Source organism: Juglans microcarpa x Juglans regia, chromosome 6D (genome assembly GCF_004785595.1).
Source record: "Juglans microcarpa x Juglans regia isolate MS1-56 chromosome 6D, Jm3101_v1.0, whole genome shotgun sequence".
NCBI lineage: Eukaryota > Viridiplantae > Streptophyta > Magnoliopsida > Fagales > Juglandaceae > Juglans > Juglans microcarpa x Juglans regia.
Window position 1 is genome coordinate 36921802 of NC_054604.1, and position 26776 is coordinate 36948577.

Here is a 26776-nt window from a genome sequence, read left to right on the forward strand (position 1 = left end):
ATTGTCATTAAAAAAATTCCTCAAACCCAAGTCATCTTAATGAAGAAAATGCATCCTATATTCCAGCACCAGCTGCATTTAGAATTTAATTTAGTTTGGCTTCCAGCCACTTAGAGATTTGAATCAAATGAGCACAGCTAATCCTAAAATTTCTTCGAAAACAGAAATTATATAACACCACAAGAATAGCAATCATCTGAAGCTGGGGGACAGTCTCAATCCATGATTTTTTGAAGACAAGGGCAATATATAAACAATTTGTTTTCACCAACAATGAGGAACCAATTATATTTAACGTTCATCCAAGCGTATGAAGTCTAGTATGCAAACATCAAATTAAGACCCTGAACAATTACAAGCAGATTCACTAAGGTCTGCAACTTCTTTCGAATTCCATTTCTATGTACACGAAAACTTGCGTCGACGCCAAAAGCTTTTCACTGTCCACTGTTAAGGCCCAAGCACCGCCATTCACTATATCATATCTGCTAACTGGAACTTTTCATGAACAATGCTACCATAAACCCTAACATCGCACCTGCAACAACCTGCAGCAATACCAACAGAGCAATATTCATCTGAAGTTATCTTACAAGAACCACAAGAGTTCCGAGCATGTAGTTCAAGAAAATAAATCCTTCCAAAGCATCACAAGGTAGGGATCATTTACTCCAAATTTGCATGTTTCAGAGCATGAGTTGGAGTAGTAGCATGTGGTACACAGGCTTCAATTTTTAAATAGAACATTTTATGCCCTGACTATCAAAAAAAAAAAAAAAAAAAAAATTGCAGATCAATAACCGCAGAAATGAATTCAAAGGCTTGCCTCCTCAAAAGAAAGGCAGGGGAATGGAAACCTCATTTGTTTGTTCCACACAGGGAATCAAGATATTACTATCAATGGTAAGTTTTCTCATTTACACTAGAGAAATCAAACTGGCAAGATCTACATCATGCCTTGAGACTTTTTTCCTGCAAGTAATATAATCTAACAAAGAGGGGCGCACCCTAGTATAAAAGAACTCCATGCCTTGACAATCATAGTACGCCCAAACAAGATCATCATTTGCTCTCTTCTTTTCACTGTGAAATGCCCAGCAAGGAACATATATAATAAGAACATAGATTTAACCTCTTTCTGTTATTGCCTATTACGTGTGGGCACCTAGACCACCTTTCACACTAATAATATACAAAGCACTTGATCAAGCATATGTTGCAGGCATAAGGACAACAGCAATAACTTCAATTGTACAAATCTAAAGCAAACAAGAACAACAGACCTGAAGTGGAGTGTGACCAAGTGAATCTCGTAGAGGTCTAACATTAGAGACAGGGTGTTCCGGAGGTAGCTCACACACAATTTGATTCAGTAACTGCAATGAGCAATATATTAAATAAAATTACCAAAGTTTTGTCATAGAAATAATGACAGTGGCAAACTATGACACATGTTTGTATAATGCAATGGTCTCTTACAAATACACCCAATAACCCATTACTTTTGGCAAAACAATCGAGACTGCCATTAATTGTTAGATTTTATTAAAATGATAAAATTATTGGGTATTTTAAATAATAATGTAATATTTCATTTTTCTTATATGTTTAAATAAAGTCTTGTGCATTGATGGAGAATGTCAACTCATTGAAATATCTGAAGAATGATACGGTTGGACAACATTTGTTACGTAATAGAAAAATAGCCATTAGACAACATTTGTTACGTAACAAGAAAACTAGCCATTGGAATGCATCTTCTAAAAGATATCTCTATATCTTGTAATTCTCAAAAAAAGGGTGTTTGAGTTGTTCTATAAAAGTGTTACTGTAGAACAACGAGAAAATAGAGGGCTTCATTGTATCCTGTGAACAATTTTGTCAATACTTTATAACACGTTGAAAGGGGACAAAATATGTTCTAAAGAAATCATCATTACGATTGAGTCTTGGATTCCAGATCTTTATTTTCTTCCTTTGTGATTCCATCATTTTCATTATAATTTTCTAACAATAGAACAAAGTAAACTACCAGAACTAAATTATCTTACTTCGGCTTGGCGACCAGCATGAAGTCTTACTCCAGAAGCATCATACATTACCTGCAAGGAACCATTAATGTCAATCCAGGCAGCCCAAGCCCCAAACCCAGATAAGTTATGGACATTGATAACCAAAAAAAAAAACATTTTTTCATCAGTAAATCACAAAAATAAACATAGAAACCATAACAATAAATGAAGTCATACAAAGGCTAAAATGGACAAAATATAACCAGAACTTCCAGCCCAAGGAGTCCACACGATGGCAAATAAATATTCTCGAAGAACAACACAACCCTTACAATATATATTTGAGGATTGAAACCGCAAAAGGTACATGGGTGATGCCCTAAGTGACATAGTTCTTTAATGTAAGCAATGCGACTAACTCCTCGAGTGACAGTGAACGCAGTCCTATAAATAGATCATTGCGTGAAATTGCAAGCTTTCGTATACAAGGGCAAAGAATAAAGTAGTAAGCATAAGGAAGCATGTATAACGCACACCCAAGAATGAATAAGACCTGGTTAAGAAGTACATACAACACATGCCAAGACCACTGCAATAGCAAATGCGGGCCCTCCGGTTCCTTCTTCCAAGCCAATGGCAACCGCAAGAGCCGTCACAGTTGCTGAATGTGATGAGGGCATCCCACCTGACCCAAGCATCCTTCTAGAATCCCATCTCTTCTCCTTGAACCTGCACGTCTAGGAAGTATAGTACATATTTGAGAAATTCATTAAGCGAAGACTTATGCATAATGCATGAGATTTAGAAGAAAACCAAATTTCAGTTGAGCCCGGTAGTCACAAGAATTCTTGGATAATCTCGCAAAATCGAGAGTGCCCATCTACGGCCAACAACGATGCAATATACAACAATCAAAACAAATCCGAGAGAGAGAGAGATAGAGAGAGAGAGAGAGGATACTACCAGGTGGTGAAGAGCTTGAGAAACTGAGCGAGGGCGAGGGAAAGGAAAGCGGAGAGGAGAGGAACGTTGGAGGGGATGATGGATGGCTGGGATGATGCCGATCGGAAGCTCGACGACGCATCAGCGGCCGTCATCACTTCGTCCATTTTAGAGAGAGAGAGAGAGATTGCTGCCCGGTGTCGCAATTGTATTAGATTTGGGGGAAGCAAAACAAGTGAATAAAACGCAACAAATCACAGCATGTTGGGTGGGTTATTGGTGGAGCCGCGCAATAGAGTGCTTCTTAGAGCATCCTAGCCAAATCATTTTTAAAATTTAGTTAATATTTTTTTTATAGAATGCGACTATTTATCAGCTGCACTCTCCACACACTTCACATGATATATATATATATATTTTTTTTTAACTCAACACATGGTATACTGCGACTATAGGCTGATGTCAATAATTACACTTTTTTATAGTTATCTATTTCATTTAAATTTAATCCACACTTTAAATTATTCATTTACATTCTATATAATAATAAGATATTATTAATTTAATAACCTTTTTATTTAATTACTTTTATCACATTTTGTAGCTCATCAATTAAATGTTGATAATAATTATATTCTAATTAAATTAATATTAAAAAATCATATTTTTAAAAGTCATTTAATGCTAATAACAAAAAATATTTGATTAAATTTATCTAAATTTCTTAAATACAAATCAAATAGCATTTTTGCTTGAAGTGATAAACTAATATTTTAATATTTGTTTTGAGTAAGAAATTAATATTTTAATGTTTAGTGAATCAATTATAATTTTTCATCTTTGGCCAATCACTATAATAAAAATCTAACTTATTTTAAATTTACCCAATTCAATATAAAATATTTTTTATATTATATTAATTATATAAATTTAAGCCAACTTTCTTATTTGACAAAGTCAATAAGAATGATATGAGAAAATGAAATATGAATTCCATTTTCTTTCTTTATTCTATTAGAATTTTCAATAAATGGGGAAATTTATTAGTTCTTATTCCTCTTGTTCACTTTTTGGGGGGTGGTTTGGTGTGTTCCTTTTTCCAAAGTGTTTTGTGTTTACACTGTCAGAAAATAAGTTGGCAACTTTAGATTTTATTGAAGGGGATTCTAACTGTGTGCAGTGTACATATTTATTTATATTTTAAAATAAATAATATTTATAGTTATAGAGTGTATATTAAGAAAATATATAATAATAAAATAGAAATATAACAAAATTAAAATTAAGATTAAGCCAATTTAAATTAAGGTAAAGAAATTTCACTTTCTCTAAAGAAATTTAAGCTAAAGTCTTGAAATAACTGGTACAATATAATTCTTTTTGACTTGACTTCTTTAAAATATAAAAAAACAATTGATTATCGTATAATCTGAACTAATTCTACACAAATAATTAAACTCAAAACTTCACTCAAAGAACACCTTTACGAAGAACCTCTCAAAAAATATTTACACACTTTAACTTTCCCTTTTCGAAAGAAAAATACCAACTTCGTACGTACCGAAAAGAAAAAGTACTACCCTTGAATAACAACCACACACTGGATGCCAACCTCCATTCAATTTAAAACAATTCAAATACACTCGTAATTGTGCAATGAAATTAATAATGAATAAAGTAATGTACTTCCAAGAAACGGCGCAATGAACAATCAGCTCCTAGTCATGGACCTTTAACTAAGAGCTGGTAAGAAATTAATTGATAAAATTAAAGCTCAAACGGCTTGGTTGAAAAACGGACGATAATGAGCAATTAAAAAACAATTGAGCAACTGAAACATTAAATTCAATTGAGCAATTTAAACGTTTCAGCCATTTAAAAAATAATTGAGCAACTGGAACATTAAATTCAACCAATTTAAAAGAGATAAACGTTATTGATAAATACTATTTATTAAAAAATACCAACAGTGCATGAGTATAACCTCTTTCAAAATTTGAATAAATATAGAATTCACATAAAAAAAAAAACTAATTTTTAATAGTGGATCCAATCATTTTAATAAAGATTGTACAGTATTTACACATTTTATTACTGTATCTTGCATTATTTATATATATATATATATATATATATATATGCGTGATTCTCCTCATATAAGTTATTTCAATTTTTCTTAAAATGATTTTTTGAAAAGGTTGGAGAGATAATTAGTTGAGACCAAGTGATTTTTATTACGTTTTTTTTATTTTATTTTTGCTCAAGTAGACTATTATTTTTATATATGAATAACCCAGTACATCAGGCGAATAACCCAGTACATCAGGCATTGCCTATAGTAAATAACTTAATGATAAAGATAAAAGAGGTGGATCTTTTCCACTATGAAATAACAACAAAGAATGAGGAATTTAGATTAGAGAGATGTTGTCATAGGCTTGCATCGCCGTTGCCTATTGCACCAAATTGTGCGCGCATCGATTCGTGGAACGATATATTTTCTTAGCTTTCCATTATTTGAAAGATAGGAGATGATGCTTGATATCATCAATAGTTGAAATCATGATCCAATCTTGTACAACCGAAAGATTGGATATTGCCTCTATAGTGATGCTTGAATCTCCTTCCAATAAGATTTTTTGCAAGCCCAATCTTTTTGCTTTGGTAACCATCAAGGCTGTCTTTGCTTCTCCTAAGTCTGGACTAACATTGCAGATGAAGTCAATAATTGCATAAATAACTTCTCTTGAATCATTCCAACATATGACTACTATTATAGATCCTTGTTCATTTACAGCCACATCGAATCTGATGAGAAAATGACCAACTAGATGATGCCTTACTTCCATTTTTAATGTTTGATCATTAACATTAACCCAAGCAGCTAAATGTTGTTGGAAAGTTGAAAAGACAAACTTGATAAAGGAAAATGGTGTGGAAGATGAAAGGATCTAGTTGTGGACTTTCTTGTTTTTGAGAAACCAGAGGCTATCCATAGCTATGTGAACAAATAGTTGGAAGGAATGGCAGTCTTCCTCAAGGATTTTAAGAACAGCTGAAGGATTGATGATGTTTTTTAACCAAATAAGAAAGGGTTGTCTTGAAAAAGAAGATGTGTCAATTGGCCATTTGGAATGCCTCCATATAATTCTAGAATAAATGCAATTGAGAAAAAGGTGGGGATGTCTTATGGTTATGTATTGCACAACAAACAGAGAATTTAATCTTCCTCAAGATGGATTACATTGTTGATCTTTGCTTTGGTTGGAATGATATCATGACTTATTTTCCAGAAAAATAATTTAAGTCTATCATGCACTTTCAATTTCCATAAACTCTTCTAGTTGAAGACTAATAGTTGAGATTGTTATCCTTGACAAGAGCAGAATACGCTGATTTAACCGAAAATTTTACAGAGGAATAATAAATCCAATTAATATTATCTTGAACATCCTGAAAATTGTGGTTGGTTAGGGAAATTTTTTGGATTTCTTTAGAAGCATGATACGAGAAGGGGTATTGAGGAGAATGACATTCCAACGTCTTGGTTCCTCTAGAACAAGTTCTGATACAGATATGTTTAGATCAGGCTCAAGGTTGTTATCTGGGTTTAGGTCAGGTATGACGTTGTAAATGATAGAAATCTAGAGATCTGTCCAAACCTTAGTAGATATTCCATCATTGATTTGATAACAGATACTAGATCGTAGGAAATCTCTTTATTTAAGCAAACTTTTCCAGAACTGAGAGTTGGAAGCTTTAAGAGAGACTTCCAGAAATGTTAGGGCAAACTTTAAGCAAACTTTTTTATTTATTACTCCTGAATCAGTCATGATTTATTTTTTATTTCGTTTTGTATGGCTTAATTTTCTCACACGCACTTGCATGTGACCAGAAAGGCTAATCATGCGAAAGGAAATTATTTATGGCCCAACAAGGTACGGCCCAAATATGTAATACAATTTACAGGGCTCGACTAATACCTAAACAGTAAACATGTCGGTCTCTCTTTCTTCTCTATTACGTACGAGTTTTTAACGGTGAGGACCAGAAGGTACAGAGACCTTTGCTAATTGCTTCACCATTTTTTATAATCTTTTTGTTTCTCGAGACATTTTAGGAGAAATATATAATGAATATATTTTTTTTCAACTTGCATTGGCTGGAAAATTTTAAGAAAAGAAAGAAATGTATAGGTTGGGCCTGAGTGTGATTGTTTCTTATTTTTTAGAATTTTTTTAATGTGCTTTTGATTGAGTGTTCTTGCACTTGTTTTTTATGTTAATGTTCTGTTCGATTGCAAGAGAAAGTATATGCGTAAAGAAAGAAATCAAAACCTTGCGTATTGACTAATAACATACCAGAGCTTATTTGATATGGGTTTTTTCATTTCTGAAGAAATTTACTCATATTTCTGGGCAGCCAAGTGATTGTGTTTTTCACTATCATAAGATTGGTTACTCTGCTTGTACGAATTACTGTGATCTACTGGATGTGGTTTTGTATTCGGAATGTCCTAAGTTCATAGCAAATTGAAAAACAAGATTTCAGGCTAATCAGATGGCCGCGGGGGAGGGGGGGAACAAATATGTATTCTGTCATTGCATGTGGTGAGGAGAAGCATGGGAAAGATATTGATGTGTTTTCAATTATGTTCACCCTTTATTATTGTCCCCTTTTTGAGTTCATGGTCCTCATTCTTCCCTTTTGACAGGGTTTACAATTTGAACTTCTACTTCCTGTTTATAATTTATGATGGAAAGTTGGTAGAATGCGTTCATTTGATTTTCTGACTTTCATTACACTTAATTTTTAGGAACATGAATTTCAACAACATTAAAGTTCCCAAGGTGCCAGGCATTGGCCAAGCTTCTACTTAGTGTGGGAATCATTGGTGGGCTTGGTCTCTTTGCAGCTGCCAAAAGTCTTTACAATGTTGATGGAGGGCATCAAGCCATTGTGTTCAATCGTTTAGTTGGTATCAAAGATAAGGTTTTTTTTTTTCGCAAATTCTTTACTCATGAAACATATAGGAATGTTATCAAAATCTAACTTGATTTTATTTAATTGATTGGATGTCAGCCAATCGTTTGGTATTGTTGCATGTGTTTTTATTTTGAGCATCAAAGCAATTTCACATCTAGTGGGGCATAAAATTTTGATGCAATTACGCATCTTAATTTTTTATCTCTCCCTTTTAAATAAAATGTTTTTTAATAATACTACTATGCCGCCTCATTTTGATCGCTTATGCATGTAATTTTTTATTTTTTTTACATTTTTTCTCCTACTTACTAATTAAAGAATTGATTATTAGTGTCTTTGTATTTTTTTATATTTTTTAAAAAAAATTTTAAAAATATTAAAAAATTATGAATAAGAAAAATTAAAAAATGAAATTTTACCTAGGGGGCAGGCCCAGCGGTCACTGCTAGGCGGCACCCTAGCAGCATTCAAGGTTTTTTTTTTTTTCAGTCACACATCCCCAAATTCAAATATTATATGTAACCTATTGGTGGCTTTGTCATCTAGTTGTAAGCTGTTGAACTTAGAACAACAATTTGTTCTACCACCGTCATAAAATTTGTATGCCTCTCATTCGTGTACCTATAATTTTTTTCTTGCTTTTATTTTCTAATTTCTGAATTGTAAGTTACGGTTCTGCAGGTTTACTCTGAAGGGACACACCTTATCATTCTATGGTTTGAAAGGCCAATCATTTATGATGTCTGTACACGGCCCCACCTAGTGGAGAGCACTTCTGGAAGCCTTGACCTCCAGATGGTAAATGCCTCTCTTATTTTTTGTTGCAGTGATTTTGGTTTATATTGGGTTACGAATAGGATAATCCTAGGTGAAGAACAATGATTAGTAATAAGTTTTCTGAAATGTAAAAGATGCTTTTTCACGATCTGTCTTTTGAGTAGAAGGACAACAGGTTATAGGCAAAAACACTTTTGGCTCATGATAGAGCTTGAAGCATCATTGCATCAAGGACTTGAATACAATGACTTCTGTCAGTCATTAGGTCTCAGTACCAATGCTAGGTGATCTGTAAACTGAAACATAATGACCACGGGATCATCATATTTTAATTGTTTTTACTTATGTAGAAGGTATTTTTTGGCAATGTTGTTTGCCTAATGAATTTTGCATTAGGTCTACTTAGAGCTACTTCCGTGCCTATATGGTAGTTAAATGGAGTTTTATTTGGTTGTGATGCCGTATTTCTTCTGGTACATCTAAAGTTCGGAGTTCATGCAAATTTGTTGATCTCCCACTCCCCCCCCCCCCCCAAAAAAAAAAAATGACCACTTTCTTTGACAAGGTGCCCTCTTCTCCTTATTTTATCATGGAGTTCTTTGTTGTACTTAGACATATTCGTGAAACATTTCTATGCAAAGGCATAGATTTGTGAGAAAGTGTTTATGACGGCTCTCATCTACTGGATGTTGGGTGTTATGGTGATCATTATAAATTAGTTTTTGAAATCTTAAACTTGTTTGCTCGTTGAGACAGTTTTTTGAGTCAAATTTTATTACTTGCATCGTCTTAATCCTTTTGGATTATTTTTAATATGGATCTTGGTTTTGCTTTATAGGTGAAAATCGGGCTTCGAGTTCTTACTCGTCCCGTGCCAGATCAGTTACCTGCAATTTACCGAACCCTTGATGAAAATTATAATGAAAGGGTCCTGCCTTCAATTATTTACGAAACTCTAAAAGCTGTGGTTGCACGATATAACGCTAGCCAGCTCATTACTCAGAGAGAGGTAAGTAGCAAGGCGTAATTTTTTTTTCCCGGTTTGATATGCAAATGTATGTGTTGCTTTGTTACTAAAGATAGTGATAATTACTAATTGTTTGGAGTTTGTTCTTCATTCTTCTGGTTTAGGATTTAGATAAGTGTTAAAAGGAAAGTTTTTGAGCAAATTTTCTGTGTGGGTTTTAATTTTAAGACTTTTCTTGTCCAAACCAATCATCTGCATCATTAGCTCTCTCTATATTAGTATTTTATTTTCTTTCCTTCATGGTCCCTACAAGTTTTTATAATCTGGCTCTTTATAAGGTATTCTATAGAATGGGTTCTAAATATGAAGGTTACAATTCGGTTTACATCTGTTGATAGACCTCATTATGTTCTTTAGGTTGTTAGTAGGGAAATACGAGAGGTTTTAGTGTCTCAGGCAGTGAAATTCAATATTGCACTGGATGATGTATCAATTACAAGCTTACCGTTTAGGAGGGAATTTACGGCTGCCATTGAAGCCAAACAAGTAGCTGCGCAAGAGGCTGAGAGGGCTAAATTCATTGTGGAAAAAGCTTAACAAGACAAGAAAAGTGTTGTTATCAGAGCACAAGTAAGATAGAAAAGATGCTCAATCCTCTAATTCCGATTAAATCTGGTGGGAAAAAATGGAATCATGCAATTTCTTAGTCCTTTTTTTTTAGGATTTAAGGTTGATATTGTGGTTCAAGTAAATGCCTCACTTCTTTCTATTTCCTTCCCTGTGCACCAGGGTGTAGCCAAAAGTGCCCAACTGATCGGTCAAGCTATTGCAATTAGAATAACACCATTTTCATTTCGTTTAACAACTGTCCAGTTTTGTAGATATCTCCTAAAAAAAATGGGGTATGGAAAGATTAAAAGATTAGTTTGCTCTTAATGGACCATGTGGAAATCCTCTGAGATCTGTCTTGGGAAAAATTTCCAGAATCTCTTTTTTGGATAATTGTCAATTGAATAACCCGAATATGATGCTGGGCATTGGGGTAGTCAAGTGGATGCCCCATTGATCCAATACTTCCCACAAGCAGCACAGCCCAAATTAGCTCTTTTACCTTTTGTTTTGTCCCAGCCTAGCCCAGATCTCTCTGCCCTCTTTTCTGGGCAATTATGTTCATCAACTTGTTGGTCTAATACTCATCTGATGTCATGTCCCAAATAAAAATGTGAGATCATATCACTTCGTTCATATTTCATAATCAATCAGTGTAAAAGACAGTTTTATAATAAGTTTTTGGCCCATTATGTTGCGTGCTTATATGTGGCTATGTAGTTTGTTCCTTATTTAAGGTGGTGGTTACAAAACGTGACATCTTTTAGCATCATATCATGAATGTGCGGATGTCATTCACTAATTCAACTACGAATTTTATTTTATTTTTTAAAATGATATTATGTGTTATTTATTTTTTTCTTAAAAAAAGACAGATAAATACAGCAACTGCATTGTATGACATGTTATTGTCGCATCCTCTACGTTGGAAGAACCCTTATAGAAGAACAAACTTTTTTCCCTTTTTCGTGCTTCGTACATTAGATTTTAAAATCGAAATGTCCGATAATTCTCATATATAATTATTTGAAAATGCATATTTTATGCTCCATGCTTACCTTAAGCTAAGAAAAGTTGTAATATATATTCTGGATTCTTGATAAGTTCTAAAATATAATTTTCAACTATAATGCAATCCTCTTATGTATAGGGTGAACAATTCATTTAGCTCTTTTTGTAACGCATTGATATTGAATGTTCTTTAAAAATAATGTTTAGTTAAAAAAATTCACAGTTCTTAATATTAAATGGCATGTTGTAATATATCATATTATAAAACTCTTTTTATTTTATAATATCTCCTTAAAAGTTAATAATTCTATTTTTATTTTTTAATATATGTGTGTATATATATAAACTTGGACTGTTCACCTGGTCCAGATTGGAAATTTTACTTCCAATCCAACTCGGAATAAATATTTTCGACCTAAAAAGGTTCGGCCAAATTTCTAACTCAAATATTGTTTTGGGAAAACCAGTATTTCTGACTCAACCTGATTTTTTAAAATTTATTTTTTATTGTAATCAAACTTTAATGAAGTCTTTTAACACATATTTTAGATAAGAGTGTTGAGAGCTCCCGCTAGTATATTTTATAGTGTTTTTTAAGTGTTTTTTTTTTCCTTTTTTTACATGTATTTTTTTAACATTTTTAAATATATTTTTTTAAAAATCACAATATCATTAAAAAATACTTCCTTAATTATGAAATTTAAAAAATATATATCCGAGCGAAAAAAACTAGTATTGTTGTACTTTTGGATGAGTCGGATAAACAACATATTAGATCAGGTCATCAACCCATTTCATGCCGAGCCAGTTATTTGCGAGTCGGGTCGAGTAGCCTTTTTTTTTCTTAAAAAAAAAAAAACATTTTTTTTAAGGGATGCCTCTTGTATGTAGAAGTGTTAGGGATCCCGGTTTTATCCTTAACATTAAGGACCACGAACTTGCCTTGGTTAGGATGATGACCAAGTGACCTTGTCAACGTACTTGACCTTTAATAATGAGATAGTGTTTGAGTGATGAAATGATGGAAATGTTGATGAGTTCGGGTGTTCTAAAGGATGAATAAGGGTGTTTGATGCTAAGTGAAATGGCTTGAAGGTTGCCCTTGATGTTGGGGCCACTTCGAAGATGATTAGGGTTGGTATGGTGTAGTGTAGCTAGGGTTATATGTGGTTGCCAAGGATGATTTTGAAATTGGGAAGAAATGGACTAGGGTTGGAGTCTTAAATAAGATGCTTGGGTTTGGAAAGTATTTGAATGAGTCTAGGGTTACTTATTGACTTTAGGGATTAGGAGATGGAAAGTAGAATTTGAATATGGCAAGATATGATTGAGATCTTTGGTTGACTTGAGTGATTGTAGGGAATGAGAGATTTGAAAGATTGGATATGGTAGATGAGATAGAGTTTGAATGAGTTAAGGGTTGCTCATTGACTTTAGAGAGTGACTAGGATAAGATAAGGAATATATGATGAGAAACTTTACTTGCAATCGGGCTGCGAAATCCCATGTAACCGGGCGCTTCTTTTGATGAAGAATTTTATTTTTTCTACATTTCTTTCATTTTCATTTCATTCGCTTTCTCTCTTTATCAATTTTTTTCTACCCTCATCTTCCTCTCATTCTCCCTCTACATTTCTCTCCTCCATCGCAAACATCCAATTGTACATAGCAACAAGTTGCAAGACCCACTCGGTTTGCTCCAAAACAACTGCTACTGGGACTAGTAAATTTGTGAGCTTTGGTGGTAAAGAAATAATGGGTGCCACGACGACAAACACAGATCAAACTTTTGAAACCTTTAATGATTTGTGATTTTCAGTTTGGTTGTGATTTGTAGCCTATCTTTTTTTTCTCAGCCTTCACTGTTTTCAATCTGTTTGTGATTTTGTTTTAACCATACTTTGTGCTTCTCTTTCATCCTCTCCATTTCTGTCTGAAAGTGTTCATCTGAACTAGATTGACCCGAAAGCTTGAATTATTTTGGGCTAAAGAACCTGCATTTTGTGCAGATCCAAGTATGGTCATCTGCTTTCAAGAGCAGGTGTCGGTTCTAAACTTGCATTCCAAAATTTTGTCTTCTAAAATGATTTAAGATTTAAAGTCTATTAGTTTTCTTTTCTTTTATTTCCTACTTTTTCCTGCAAACCAAACAAAACATTTGTGAAAATTTCACTATCATTTACGAAACTTAATTCACGATCAAATGGAAAACTTGGACTCTTTTTCAGCATTGCAAGTTCAGTACTCTCCCAGAACTGAAAATAAATTATCACTCTAAGACTGAGAACGGAGAAAGAAGACATTACTGCCACCATTTGTTTTGAATTTAGTGAGAAAGAATGAAAGATAAAAGAAAAAAAAGAAAGAAAGAGAGGGACATAGAACGAGGAAAATGGGAAGGGGAAGACTGTTTGAATGTTGGGATTAGATGTTTCAGTGATTTTTTCTTTTTTAATATATCTTGGCTGAGCCGATTCCCTGGGGGTTCCCCAACCTCGGTTGCCTATAGCAAAACTCATATATGATTTGGATTTGAATATGGCAAGAGGATGGAGTTTTTGGTTGACTAGGTCTATGGAATGAGTTGAGAGATTTAAGAAATTGGATAAGTGATTGGAATGAGTCAACTTTTCTTGAATTAGAAAGTTACCAAATGGGACTCTTGAGTGATGACTAGGGTTTGTGGAAGTGGATGAAGGCAAAACTCCTAAAAGGAATGGATTACCTTATAGGGACCTGAAGTGAACGGCTAGGGTTTTATGGTTAAGAAGATTTATGGGCAAGCCAAGTATGGTAAGTATGACTCATGGCTAGAACTTAGTTGGATTGGATGAAGGGTATTTTGGGATATGGCCGAATATGAAAATTAGGGCAAACATATGTGGTGGTCGAAATTTGTGTATGGGGTGGATCAAAATGGATGCATGGAAATATATAGATGAACACGTATGAACATTCAAGAACATAATGATGAATAATTTCATCACCAAGTCAATAATGCACAAAGATCAATGGACTCAACAAAAGAATATGAAAACTCTTTTTGGTTTATATGAATATTTAGATATGCAAGAAAGTATAGATGAACAAAATGAAAAATAAGAACAATGAAGATAATGGATGAACAATATAGCACTTCAACTATTGATTCACGGATTGCACAATAGTTGAAATAAATCTCATAAATTGATAAACTTGAAAATATCAAAGATAACACAACTTGGATTCACGAATTGTACCAAGTTGTAAAAACAAGATAAGTTGAATCATACATATTCATGAATTGCAAGGTGATGATTCTCTATTAGAGATTCACGAATTGCATCCAAATAGTCCAAGTGCTTAGTACCGAAAGGGTGATCTCAAGAACAAGTCTACCCACTTAGAGAATTTACCAAATGTTCAAAAGATGTAAATGTAAGGATTAAGGGTTCTATTTATAAAGATTACAACTTGAAAATTCTTAATAGGTCTATTGAAAAATAAATAAATTAAAATAAATAATAAGAAATAACATAATTAGAATGGGCTAAATTAACCTATGGTATACATGAACCTATGGATGGATTAGATTGATATCATCTCATGGCCCATAGGCATGCTTGACATTGCTAGCAAGACTATTGACACGTTGATGACATGGCCTAAACATGGCCTGGGCGCTGGCCTAGCTGGGCCTGAGCACTAAGGCTACACACTGAGGCTGTTGTGGGGCCATTCAATCTTGTCATGACATAACTGATCACTTGATTATGAGTCACAAAATATGAAGTCGTACCAAGAAGTGCCAGATTGAGATACCATAAAGGATAAGCCAGGCAATGATATTCACGTGAACGGCTCACAGAAGGACCGACTCGCCCATGTGAGTTTCTGTCACAGCGAAAAGGCATTTGCAGTTGTTTTAGTACCCCATGATGAGACTGTACGCCCTTTGAGCTATCAAGCAAATGGCAAGAAAAGGACTTCTACCAGGAGAGAGGACACGTATTGTCTATAATATAATCCATATCTGTTTGAATGTTTATTTTAAAGCTTATCCTGTTCGGAATCCCTCCACCTCATATATGAAATCTAATAAATAAATAAAATGTAAACTATTAAATACAAAATCAATTTTTGTTTTTGCTTCGAAGTTAAGCTAGTATAAATATTTACGCATTTTAACTTATCAAAATTAAGAGTGTGTTTAGATATTGAGTTGAGTTAAATTGATAAAATATTATTAGAATATTATTTATTATTATTATTTTGAGATTTGAAAAGGTTGAATTGTTTATTATATGTTGTGTTGGAATTTAAAAAAATTATAATGATGAGTTGAGATGAATTGAGATGAGTTATGTTTTCAAACGAAGCTAAGATTTATAATTTTTACAATATTAATAATTGTAATTAAAAAATTTGTAATTAAAAATTTTATAATTAAATATCTCTGTCGATCAATATTACATACAGTCGTAAAATATACAAGTACTGTACAATTTTTTAAAAAAAAAATTAGTTTCACTATTAAATTTTTTTATTTTACATTTAACGCTTAATTTCCTTACTATTTATCTTTGTAAGATTTTTTTTTTTTTTAAATGAAATATCTTTCATTTCAAGCAATCTTGCATTGGGGTCGGAAGTTTCCTCTGCGAATTTACTGTTTTGGCGTTGGGTTAATTGTACCTCTAGTCTGATTGGGAAATATTGAGTTGTATTTTTCCCAATGGGATCCACGTATGTTTATATTTATATATATCATATCGAATGGCCAGAAATGAATACATGTGAACAATGTGGCTTGTGTCCTAATTAGTAAATGCACAACGACATAACCATGCCCATCTTCATCGCAATAAATAAATTATAAAGTTTTGTCTCGCTTCATTTTTTAAATAATAATAATAATTGAGATGTAGAGTGGTATCGACTTGTATTTTTTTTTTTATATTTTTTTTTTGTTAGAATAGTATCAACTTGTAATAGGCATATGTTAGCCACATGTAAAGTGGTCCCGTGTGGACAGCCATTGTACGATCCCTATTCCTCCGCATGATTAGATTCGGGAATCTTTTACCTTTTGAATCCAATTTTGTTTGCTTCTCCGTTCTCTCTCTTTTTTTTTTTTTTTTTTTTTGAGAAAGTATATTTTATCTCCTCAATTTGACACTTCTATTTGACCACTAATCAAAATTTATTTTTTTTATTTTTTATTTTTACTTAATGATTAAAAAAATAATTTTAAATGTATTGATATATTTTTTTTATTTTTTAAATATATTAAAAAAATATGAAAAAAAAAAAAAAAATTTACGCTATACCCAGCAGTCAAAATGGGGCGGCATAGTAGCCGCCCCTTTTTTTTGTTAGAAGAGAAACGTTTTTTATTATATTTACATCACATATTAATATATAATATATATATATTTAAATAGAATAATAAAAATAATAAATTACATATTAATATATAATATTATAAATGTTTTTAAAAAATACTATATATTTATAACTTTATACGTATATAAATATTGATGTGGCAGTCATTGAAATGATAAAAATTTAAAATTCGACGTAAAAATTAAAAAAAAAAAATTTTTGATAAAATAATACTCTCACTCAATTCATATAGTATTATGCATAAAATTGTGCGTATATATACAATCCTCCCTAAATCCTAACCTAGACGTTTTTAAGCGTGCAATATGATTTCTTACCGACTGTGGAAAAAACCAATTAAAAGTTTACAGTCTTTAATCATCTGTCCTGTTTTTACTTCAGTATTATTCATACTTATTTTTATGTATTTTATTATTTCAGGTTATTCACAATTTCATCTTATAAAAACTACTTTCGCAACTTCAATTATCATATGAAAGATTATATTTAGCAGCCTTACACCATATCTTTTATTATTTTTTTATTTAAGTGTGTGATATAACTTAAATGGCTGCTAAGTATAATAACTATTATCATATTCGTCAATCTGATTATAGATCCTATTATGAAATGTCCCCATATCAGCTTGTCCCTCTAGTAAAAAAATAATCATTAATCTCAATGAAAATAGGTATGAAAACGAAATTATCTTAAAATGTTTGAATTTAATGTTAAATGTAAGAGCATTGACATTGACTTAGTCAAATACATTTTTATCTTCAAATTTAGCTAATACCATTCACATTTGACCCACATTGAATTAGTTAAACCGATTTCATTTAAAATATAAACTACAATAATTCTATCATTTTTTTCAAATATGAAATATACTGTAGCAAATCTAAATGTATTTTTTTCTTATATTTTGGGTAGCAACTATTGGGTTGTTGGGCTGTTATTTTGTTATATGCTTGTCATCGTGTGATTTTCTCATATGCAATTTTGTTATATTTTGAGATTATTATATTATAGATATGAAATTTTAATAGATTGTACATATGAGATCTTTATTTACATATGAGATTTTATCATCGATGTACATGTGAGATTATTATATTATAGATTGTTGGATTGTGAAAATGAAAATATAGATGATTGTTGGAGGTTATTGAAGATTATAAAAATAAAATAAAAAAGTTGTTAAAAAATATAATTAATTAAAGAAATATAAATAATAAAATTTTATTATTATAGAGAATGTAATGGCTAATCTAATGTAGATTTTAGGTGCATTAAGTGTTTAGTTAAAAGTTTAAAAATTACGTATTTTTCAAATTTTGAAGATTGGGATGACGAATCCAATGCCAATGCTATAATTTTGTTTTTGTTTTTATTTTTAATTCATATTTACATCTAAATTAAAAAGGTGTATTTTGAAGGACAAGGTAAATTGATGTCTAGATTTCAAGTGGGATTTGAGTAAAGAGGAACAAAGTTTGTAGAATTTTCATCTTGAGATAGTTAGGGAAGTAAAAATAAGGGTTATCCAAATTTTTTTAAATGCATATCTTGAAAAAATTATAGGATCCTAAAAACTAGAAATTGAAAACGTGTTAGTACTTGTACGAATATGCAAGGAAAATACATAATATATGAAAACTACATAATTAGAATTCTCTAAAATTTCAAATAATAATAATTGAATATTTGACTTGCAGGAAAAAAAATATTTAATGTATCATATGATTACATAAACGATATTTACTGTGATGAATAAGTTGATATTATTTTTTAATTTTTAAAACTACAAAAAAATGATAAATACAGGGGTGGAGCAAGAGCACTCCCAATGGCTCTTATATAATACACTTTTATTTAAAATATAAAGAAATATGGCCAAAAGTCCATTCCATTGAATCATCTATCATATTTCTATTTTACATTCAGTTACAGTAAATCCCCTACATGTAAAGGTTACTATTCTTTCCTCTAAATAAATTTTTATTATTTCTCTCTCATTTCATCATCTTTACTTTTTATTTTATTTTCATTTTAACAAATTTATCACTTTTGCACAGACTCCACTCTCTTATCTCTCATCTACCCTCTAACACTTCATTTATAGTCCATTCAACTTTAATCATGCAGAAGTTTTGATATTGTTAATAATAAACACACGTTTTTTTTTTAACGTCTTACTCATTTTTTTAAGTAATTTAAAATATTACATTATACATACATAAACAACTATTACAAATATTATAACATATGATGTATAGAGAAATATTTGAAATATATGATGTGTAGAAAATATAATATTTGAAATAAATAAAAAAGATTAAAAAATATAATATTTAAATGATATAAAGAAAAAATAGATAACCTGATATATGATGTATTGTAAAAATCAGTATATAGAATAAAAAATATAGATTTTGGTAATATATTTTAAAGAATAGGATAAAGAAGTCATTAAAAGTCCTGTAAGTCGAATTTGGAGAGCTAAATTATTATAAAATATATATAGGGGGACAAAAATTAATATATAGAATTTTCTTTATTAAAATATTTTTAAAAATTATTATTATTATTATTATTTATAATTTTGAAGTTCTCGAAGCCTCTAAAGGCCATGTAGTGTGGGGGATGGGATCACGGCACTCCCCACGTGAAAAATGTTTGTTGGCATCTACGTGGGAATTTCCTAATCTTGGCCAATGGGCAATGGGCACGAGTACGAAGGTTGGGAGTCCTCGCACTACCGGATGTGTTTCATTGTCTTTGGTCTCCGCCCCCACCACAGGAAATTTCCAAACGCGGACTTCTTCATCACTAACCACGGAAAAACCCTTTTTTTTTTTTTTCAAAATAAATCAGAGAGATGTTTATAAAAAAATAATTTTATTATAATAAATTCATAAAAAAAAAAAATTCTCAAACCGGTATGTAGAATATATATAGTAAAATGTTTATATGGCATAACCTGATTTTAAAGATAAACTTAACATTTTGAATTTTATAAATTAAATATACCGGTATTTATGTGAATAGCATGCTTTACACACCGACGATAATAGAATAACTCAATTTATAAATTAACTTGACTTATATGATATATAGAATTAGTTTTAACATTTTGAATTTTATAAATCAAATATATCATTTCATTTATGTGAATAGTATGTTTTACACACAGAGGTTTTGAATCCAAATTTTTCATTTGAAAAATCGAGCCATATACCACCAGGCCATCAAGCTCTTGGCTTGATATATATATATATATATATATATATTAAATTGTTAAATTGTAAAACTTAGTATATCACATCAAACCACATTAATTTATAAAAAATAACCACTCAACTCATTATTGGAGACAACTAAAATAACTACCACTTTTATATTTAACCTGAATTGATCAAGTAATACTAGATATAGTTCTAGAATGTACAAGCTCCATGCTCTTTTTTTGAAAAACAAATATGGTCTACTATTAAAAATATATTTATTTTCTTGTGAATATCAAATTTATACATTTTTTTTAATAGAATGCACGAAAATTTCACATTATAGGATTGTAAGGCTTGATTTGTTTTCATAAATAATATGAGATGAAATGAGTTGAGATTAAAATTAAAAACTGAATAAAATATTGTTAGAATATATGTTTTAATATTATTTTTGTTTTTAAATTTGAAAAAGTTGAATTGTATGTTTTATTTTGTGTGTGAATTTAAAAAACGGTTATGGTTAGATGAGATGAGTTGAGAAGTGTTATGAAAACAAATGATGAAATATCAATTTTTTTTTAATTGATCAATGACCACCAAGTCATTAATTTGTATTTGCATAATTTTTTTAGGAGTAAATTTATTTCGTTAATACGAGATTGTTTAAAATAAATAAATTGGTGCTCGTTGTGCTTTTAGTTGGACAATATGATATACCAAAGATTCTACCAAAGACCACTTTAAGAAAAAAAAAAGAAAAAGGAATATACCAAAAGGGCGAAAGGAGCTGACCACGACCCACGACCTAATCGGTAATTGGCGGACGCCGTACACTTTTCCAGAGAATGGGAACTTTGATTATTCTCATTGATTAACTGATCCCAATCCGCATCATTTGAAGTTGATTTAAGATGTTACCTTTTTTCTTTACAAACTTCTAGAAGCGTACTTTGTAACTAATTTTTTTTAAGTAATTTCAATCTCCCAACTAATATTGCAACAACACCTAACTATAATAGTCAAATTTAAACGATGGATCGAGTGTAAAATTATATCTATACAATTATTTATTAGTTGGTTGAAATAACAAAACTTGATTTATAAAACAAATTTAAAATTTAAATCTCCTATAAATTAATTTAAGCTCGGTTTGGATACAAGAAATGTTTCATCCTATCTTATTTTTTCATTATAACTTTTCTAAATTTGTATACAAAATATAATAAATAATTCAACTTTTTCAAATTTTAAAACAATAATAATATTAAAAAATAATATTCCAAAATATTTTATTTAACTTTCAAATTTCATCTTAACTTACGATCTAAACAATATCTTAATGTTAAGTTTATAGAGAATTACGTTAGATACAAATAGATTACACAAAAATAAATTTATAAAATGATATGTTTTGACCTGGTATGTCAAATTATAAAATTATTTTTATTATAAAATATATCTTACGAATTACATGAACTCATGTGAGTTTGTGAATTTAATTTAATTTAATTTTTTTAACCCATTTATATTTGTAACACTTTTTAATCGCTAGTTGACCATATATCTCTATATCTTCCGTAACAGTCAAAACATTCTTTTAAATAAATATTTTCATACTCTCTACCGCACATAATGATGCAGTACCTACATAATTTACTCCAAATTAAAAAAAAAAAAAAAGTATTCAAACAGAGAATATCAGAGATCGTAATCCGTAAAAAACCAGGTTTAGATCTACTTCCCTCGAAGTTAAAGAGGAAAAAATCGAAATTTAAAAAAAAAAAAGAGAAAAACACAGGGAGATGAGAAAAAAAATCATATTCCTATGTCCAACCGTACGACAGAGTGGTCCCTTGCGGTAAACAACAATTGAGACGTACGAGCTGGTTTTTTCCTCTGGTGGGCATCATATTTATTTTTGAAAGAAAACCCTCTCTTTCTCTCTCTCTCTCTCTCTCTCGATCTGGATCTCAATAATTGTGTTGGGTAGTAGCACGAAGGCCACATATCAACACAGTACGCACAACTGCAGCCACAACCACGACCACCCTCTTATCTATAAAACATCTTCCCCTTCCCTCGTTCCCAAATCACACTCAAGCCAAATTGCCTCCGAGAGCCTCCTATCCCTTCTTCATCTTACATTCCGCATATTGTATTTCTCAATACGATATAGCGAGGAAATCCTTTCTTGTGGTGCCGTTTCTTCAAGAATATACGGTGGTTTCGGTCTGGGTTAGAGACAAGAAAAAAGGAAAAAGGAAAGGGTGGTTTAGATTGTAGGGGGTAAAACCCAGGAGCGACGCGTTGTAGACATCACGGCTATATTCGGAGTTTCTCGGCCTCTACTTCATGTCCGGGCTGTCGGACGCAAGGGTTGTGTAATTGAGAGCAACCCTTCGCCGCACGGCGGGCGTGGCGCTTTGCCTTCCGAAGGCGGCAGTCCTTCCGACCTCCTCTTCCTCGCTGGTGGTGGTTTTGCTTCCTCTTTGTCCTACTAATTAGTGCTATATTAGTTTTAGGTCTTCAGTCGTCTTTACATTTAAAAGCTATTAAGCTAGCCTACGATTTTTAGTTAATCAGAGCGATTGGCAAAAGTTTATCGTCGTTGTTGCTGCTGCTTGTTGTTGTTGTTGTTGTTTGGTGTCTTTCGTGATTGATTACATTTCTGAGAGAGAGAGAGATTGAGAGCAAGATGTTGAGGATCAAGAGGGTACCAACTGTCGTTTCGAATTACCAGAAAGAGGAGACGGAAGATATTGCTCGCCGTGGAGGGGGTTGCGGCCGCAATTGCCTCAACAAATGTTGCATTCAAGGTATTTGTTGAAGTGCTTTGCATGTGAATTTTTTTTGTGTTTTTACATTGGTTTTTAGCTGATCTGCTTGTATTCTGTGAAACAAATGCCTTCGCATGTGAATTTTGGGTTTGCCGTATTCTTTTTTCCGTATGGGGCATTTATTTAGCCGGGTATTTGGATGTTGGATGACAGGGGCACAGCTGCCTTTATATGCTTTTAAGAAGCTGAACAAGATTGGTAGTGACAAAGGCGTAGCCGGACATGAGAGTGGAGAACCTCCCGTGGCCTTTTTGGACTCGCTGCTTCTTGGGGAGGTAAATTTCTTGAAATCAGCCGAGGAGCATGCAATGAACTAAGTTTTTCCCCTTTTATTCTAGTTGTATTGACCAAGCCAAAAACAAAATCCTAGTGTGAGTTTAAGTTGTTTCCAATTTTCATGTAGTGGGAGGACCGCATGCAGAGAGGGCTCTTTCGCTATGATGTCACTGCCTGTGAAACCAAGGTGAACATGTTTTCCTTGTTTTTTGTCTCAACCTTGTTGGTATGCAAGTAGGAGCGAGTTGATTCGAGTATTTACTCAGTAGGGACATGGGCTTTAACCGTTACGTCTTTGGTGTAGGTGATTCCTGGCAACTATGGTTTTATCGCCCAGCTGAATGAGGGCCGCCACCTTAAGAAGAGGCCAACTGAATTCCGCGTTGATAAGGTCCTCCAGCCCTTTGATGGGAACAAATTCAACTTCACTAAAGTTGGGCAAGAAGAGGTACTCTTCCAGTTTGAAGCGAGTGACGATGGTGAAGTCCATTTCTTCCCAAATGCGCCCGTTGATATTGAGAATTCTCCAAGTGTTGTTGCCATCAATGTATGTCATTACTCTGATACTTTCTTCTTGTTCAACCTGTTGTTCCGTGAGAGTTGCTTGAGCAAGCATGAAGTTAGATAAGTTATGTTGTGTTTACAATTTAACAGGTGAGTCCAATAGAATACGGGCATGTGCTTCTGGTCCCTCGTATTCTGGAGTGCCTGCCACAAAGGATTGACCATGACAGCTTCTTGCTTGCCCTTCACATGGCGGCAGAAGCTGGGAATCCTTACTTCAGGCTGGGTTTCAACAGTTTGGGTGCATTTGCCACCATCAACCACCTTCACTTCCAGGTTTCTACTAATAAAATTTACTTACTCCATGAGCTTCAATAAATATTTAGACAATTATTTCTCATACAATTAGCTATCGCTTGATGTTGGAAATGCAAATTAATCATTTTGGTGGGACAGGCTTACTACTTGGCTGTGCCCTTTCCTATTGAGAAGGCTCCCGCCAAGAAGATCGCCACTTTGGATGGTGGGGTGAAGATCTCCAAGCTGTTAAATTATCCAGTTAGAGGTCTCGTCTTTGAAGGTGGATATACTGTGGAAGACTTATCAAACACCGTTTCTGATGCCTGCATTTGTCTTCAAGCTAACAACATACCTTATAATGTTCTCATTGCTGATTGTGGAAGGCGAGTCTTCCTCCTCCCACAGGTAAATTGTTTCAAAATGTTAGTTCTTCATGTGATGTTCTATAACATAAATGCTTGTTTGGTGACTTTTTAGATATCAACAGTTAGCTTAATTCATCTGTCCAATCTGATGAACAGTGTTATGCTGAGAAACAAGCTCTTGGGGAAGTGAGTGCAGAGCTTCTTGACACGCAAGTGAACCCAGCTGTGTGGGAGATTAGCGGGCACATGGTTTTAAAGAGGAAGAAGGACTATGAAGAGGCATCTGAGGAAAATGCATGGAGGCTGCTTGCTGAGGTCTCCCTATCTGAAGCGAGGTTTGAAGAAGTCTATGCTCTTATTTTTGAAGCCATTGTGTGTGTCGACAATGGGAAAGGATATGCTGCTGAGAGCTCACTGGAGGAGCCGGATGTCAATCGTAAATCTCTTGAGGAAGTGGATGCCATCAACAGCAGCTCCCGCCGCAATATGGTGACTGGGACACAAGAATGCATAGTTATGCATTGAGAATCAGACTCTGATCACCAGATCACCTGTGTTTGGTATTGCAGTTTGCTGTATGAGTTTGTATATGTATTTAATGAATGGATGCTAGCAGATGTCAAAATAAGTAAACAGGGTTTACATTATTGCAGCACCCTTTGTGTGTATGCTTTCTGCCTTTTGTCTCTGTAATATTGTCATGATGTGCTTCGTGTGTCATGTAAAATACTACTCGGTATTGTTTGCAGATTTGTGCTAATGAATGTGGAATTGGAATGTATTTGGGTCCGTGCTTACAGTTTATATTTACTTTTTTTTCCCTGTTTGCTAGTCCAGTGGAGCAAAACCGAAATTCCACAGCTCAATGTAACAGACTAAAAAATATGGTGAGTGTTCGTAATAAAAGTGGACGGAAATTTGAGAAATGAATGAACAGATGAACAGGGTTGAGTGATACCCTAGAGAAGCCTCAAAATGCGGTAAGACTTGCCAAACTTCACACTCGCCCTTTCTCCAGGGAAAAATGGGCCCATTTATACCAATTTTTGAATAAGATATACTAATTATTACTACTTCTAAAACATCCAGTACCATTCGGCTGCTGTCTGATTTTTCAACTGAGTAAAGATCGGCTTCACAGCCCAACAACTGAAATGAGAGAAATGACTCGGCTTAAGCAATGCCCAACATCTTTATTGCACGAGGCAACTCACGGAACCGCACACAGAGCACATACAGCCACACAGCACATGGACACGTCGGGAAAATGAGGGGCATCGTTTGGTTCTTTTACGACCGTCATGACACGTGAAATTATGATTTTTCCCCGCATGTTTGTTACTCTTAGCCCTGATAGTTTAAACAATTCTTCTTATCTGATCATTATAATTTTTTTAAGTTTTTATATAAGATAAAATAAAAATTCTATTCGCAACAAGGTGGAGAACCCCTCTGACATTGCGTCCGACGTGGCAAAATTAAGGCTTCATTTAGATTTTTAATTTCTCTCAACTCATCTCAACTCATCTCAATAATTTTTCAAATTTTAACACAAAATATAATTGACAATTCAATTTTTTCAAATTTTAACACAAAATATAATTGACAATTCAATTTTTTCAAATTTTAAAATAATAATAATATTAAAAAATAATATTATAATAATATTTTATCATCTCAACTCAACTCAACTCATTTTAACATTCAAACACAACCTAAAACTAGCCAATTCCACCGATATGTTTCAAACGAAGACAAACAATTCAAAGTTCATTTTGGTCTTCGTCTTCTCCATCCCCATGAAGTCTTCTCTTCACTTTTTCGAGAGAACTTAGGAGAAAATTAGAAAGTAAAACAAAGCTTGAGATTGAAAGTGGAGGAAACCGTAATGGTAGAAATCTGTACATCGTCAAAGAGTAAGCATCTTTACAAAGACCAAAACTCTTAAAAAGAGAAAAAAAATCTAAAAAAGACCTTTTTTCCTCCGAGATACATAGATATTACTCTTTTCTAAGCTCTTGGATTTAATATCAAGGATCAACTGCACAATGAAGAAAAAATTGCAGGTCAATAAATGTAACACTGCTTGTTTTCTTTCCAAAGACTCGGCCTTTTTTAGGTCTCTCTCTCTTTCTCATCCGGACTCCACGCACGCTTTAAATTTAGTTCACAACCCACAGATTGAAAAAAGAAAGAAAGAAGAAGAACAAAAGAAACAGCCAAACGTGAATTTAATAGAGTTTTTTGGGGCAAGTGTGATATAAATTACACGTAGAGTTCACAGCAAAACCACAAGATGTCCAAACGGCATTTTGACCTTTGAGCGAGCCTTTTACACAGTCATCTCCATTACTGAGGGGAGTTGCAGCCTCAGAGACTTTTTGGTTTCGATTTCAACCCACACACGACAGACACTCTCTGCTTTCGATTTTGACCCACACACGAAGACGCTCTCCGCTTTCAATTTCCAATACCCACGATGTCACATTTCTCTCCATTTGCTTATTTTGTCCCTTTTTTTTTTTTTTAATATATCATCTGACGTGGTATTAATCGATTACACCACGATTCTTCACTGCGGTTGTATGTAAAACAA

At 32.9% G+C, this 26776-nt stretch overlaps 2 protein-coding genes and 1 pseudogene across 2 annotated transcripts; 2 read left to right on the forward strand and 1 right to left on the reverse strand.

Annotated features, from left to right (window-relative positions):
• Positions 1-192: 192 nt before the first annotated feature.
• Positions 193-3210, reverse strand: LOC121236019 (uncharacterized membrane protein YuiD-like). Its single transcript, XM_041132508.1, has 5 exons — positions 2976-3210; positions 2585-2741; positions 2052-2102; positions 1284-1376; positions 193-548 (listed from the first exon to the last, which is right to left on the reverse strand). The coding sequence occupies exons 1-5, from the start codon at positions 3119-3121 to the stop codon at positions 489-491; spliced, it is 507 nt and encodes a 168-aa protein (XP_040988442.1). The 5' UTR covers positions 3122-3210; the 3' UTR covers positions 193-488.
• A 4564-nt stretch (positions 3211-7774) lies between these two features.
• On the forward strand, positions 7775-10620 carry LOC121235595 (annotated as a pseudogene).
• An 11181-nt stretch (positions 10621-21801) lies between these two features.
• Positions 21802-24961, forward strand: LOC121234826 (GDP-L-galactose phosphorylase 2-like). Its single transcript, XM_041130942.1, has 7 exons — positions 21802-22714; positions 22889-23010; positions 23139-23198; positions 23316-23558; positions 23666-23851; positions 23972-24220; positions 24337-24961. Exons 1-7 carry the CDS (start codon positions 22594-22596, stop codon positions 24703-24705), a joined length of 1350 nt encoding a protein of 449 aa, XP_040986876.1. The 5' UTR covers positions 21802-22593; the 3' UTR covers positions 24706-24961.
• The last annotated feature ends 1815 nt before the right edge of the window (positions 24962-26776 follow it).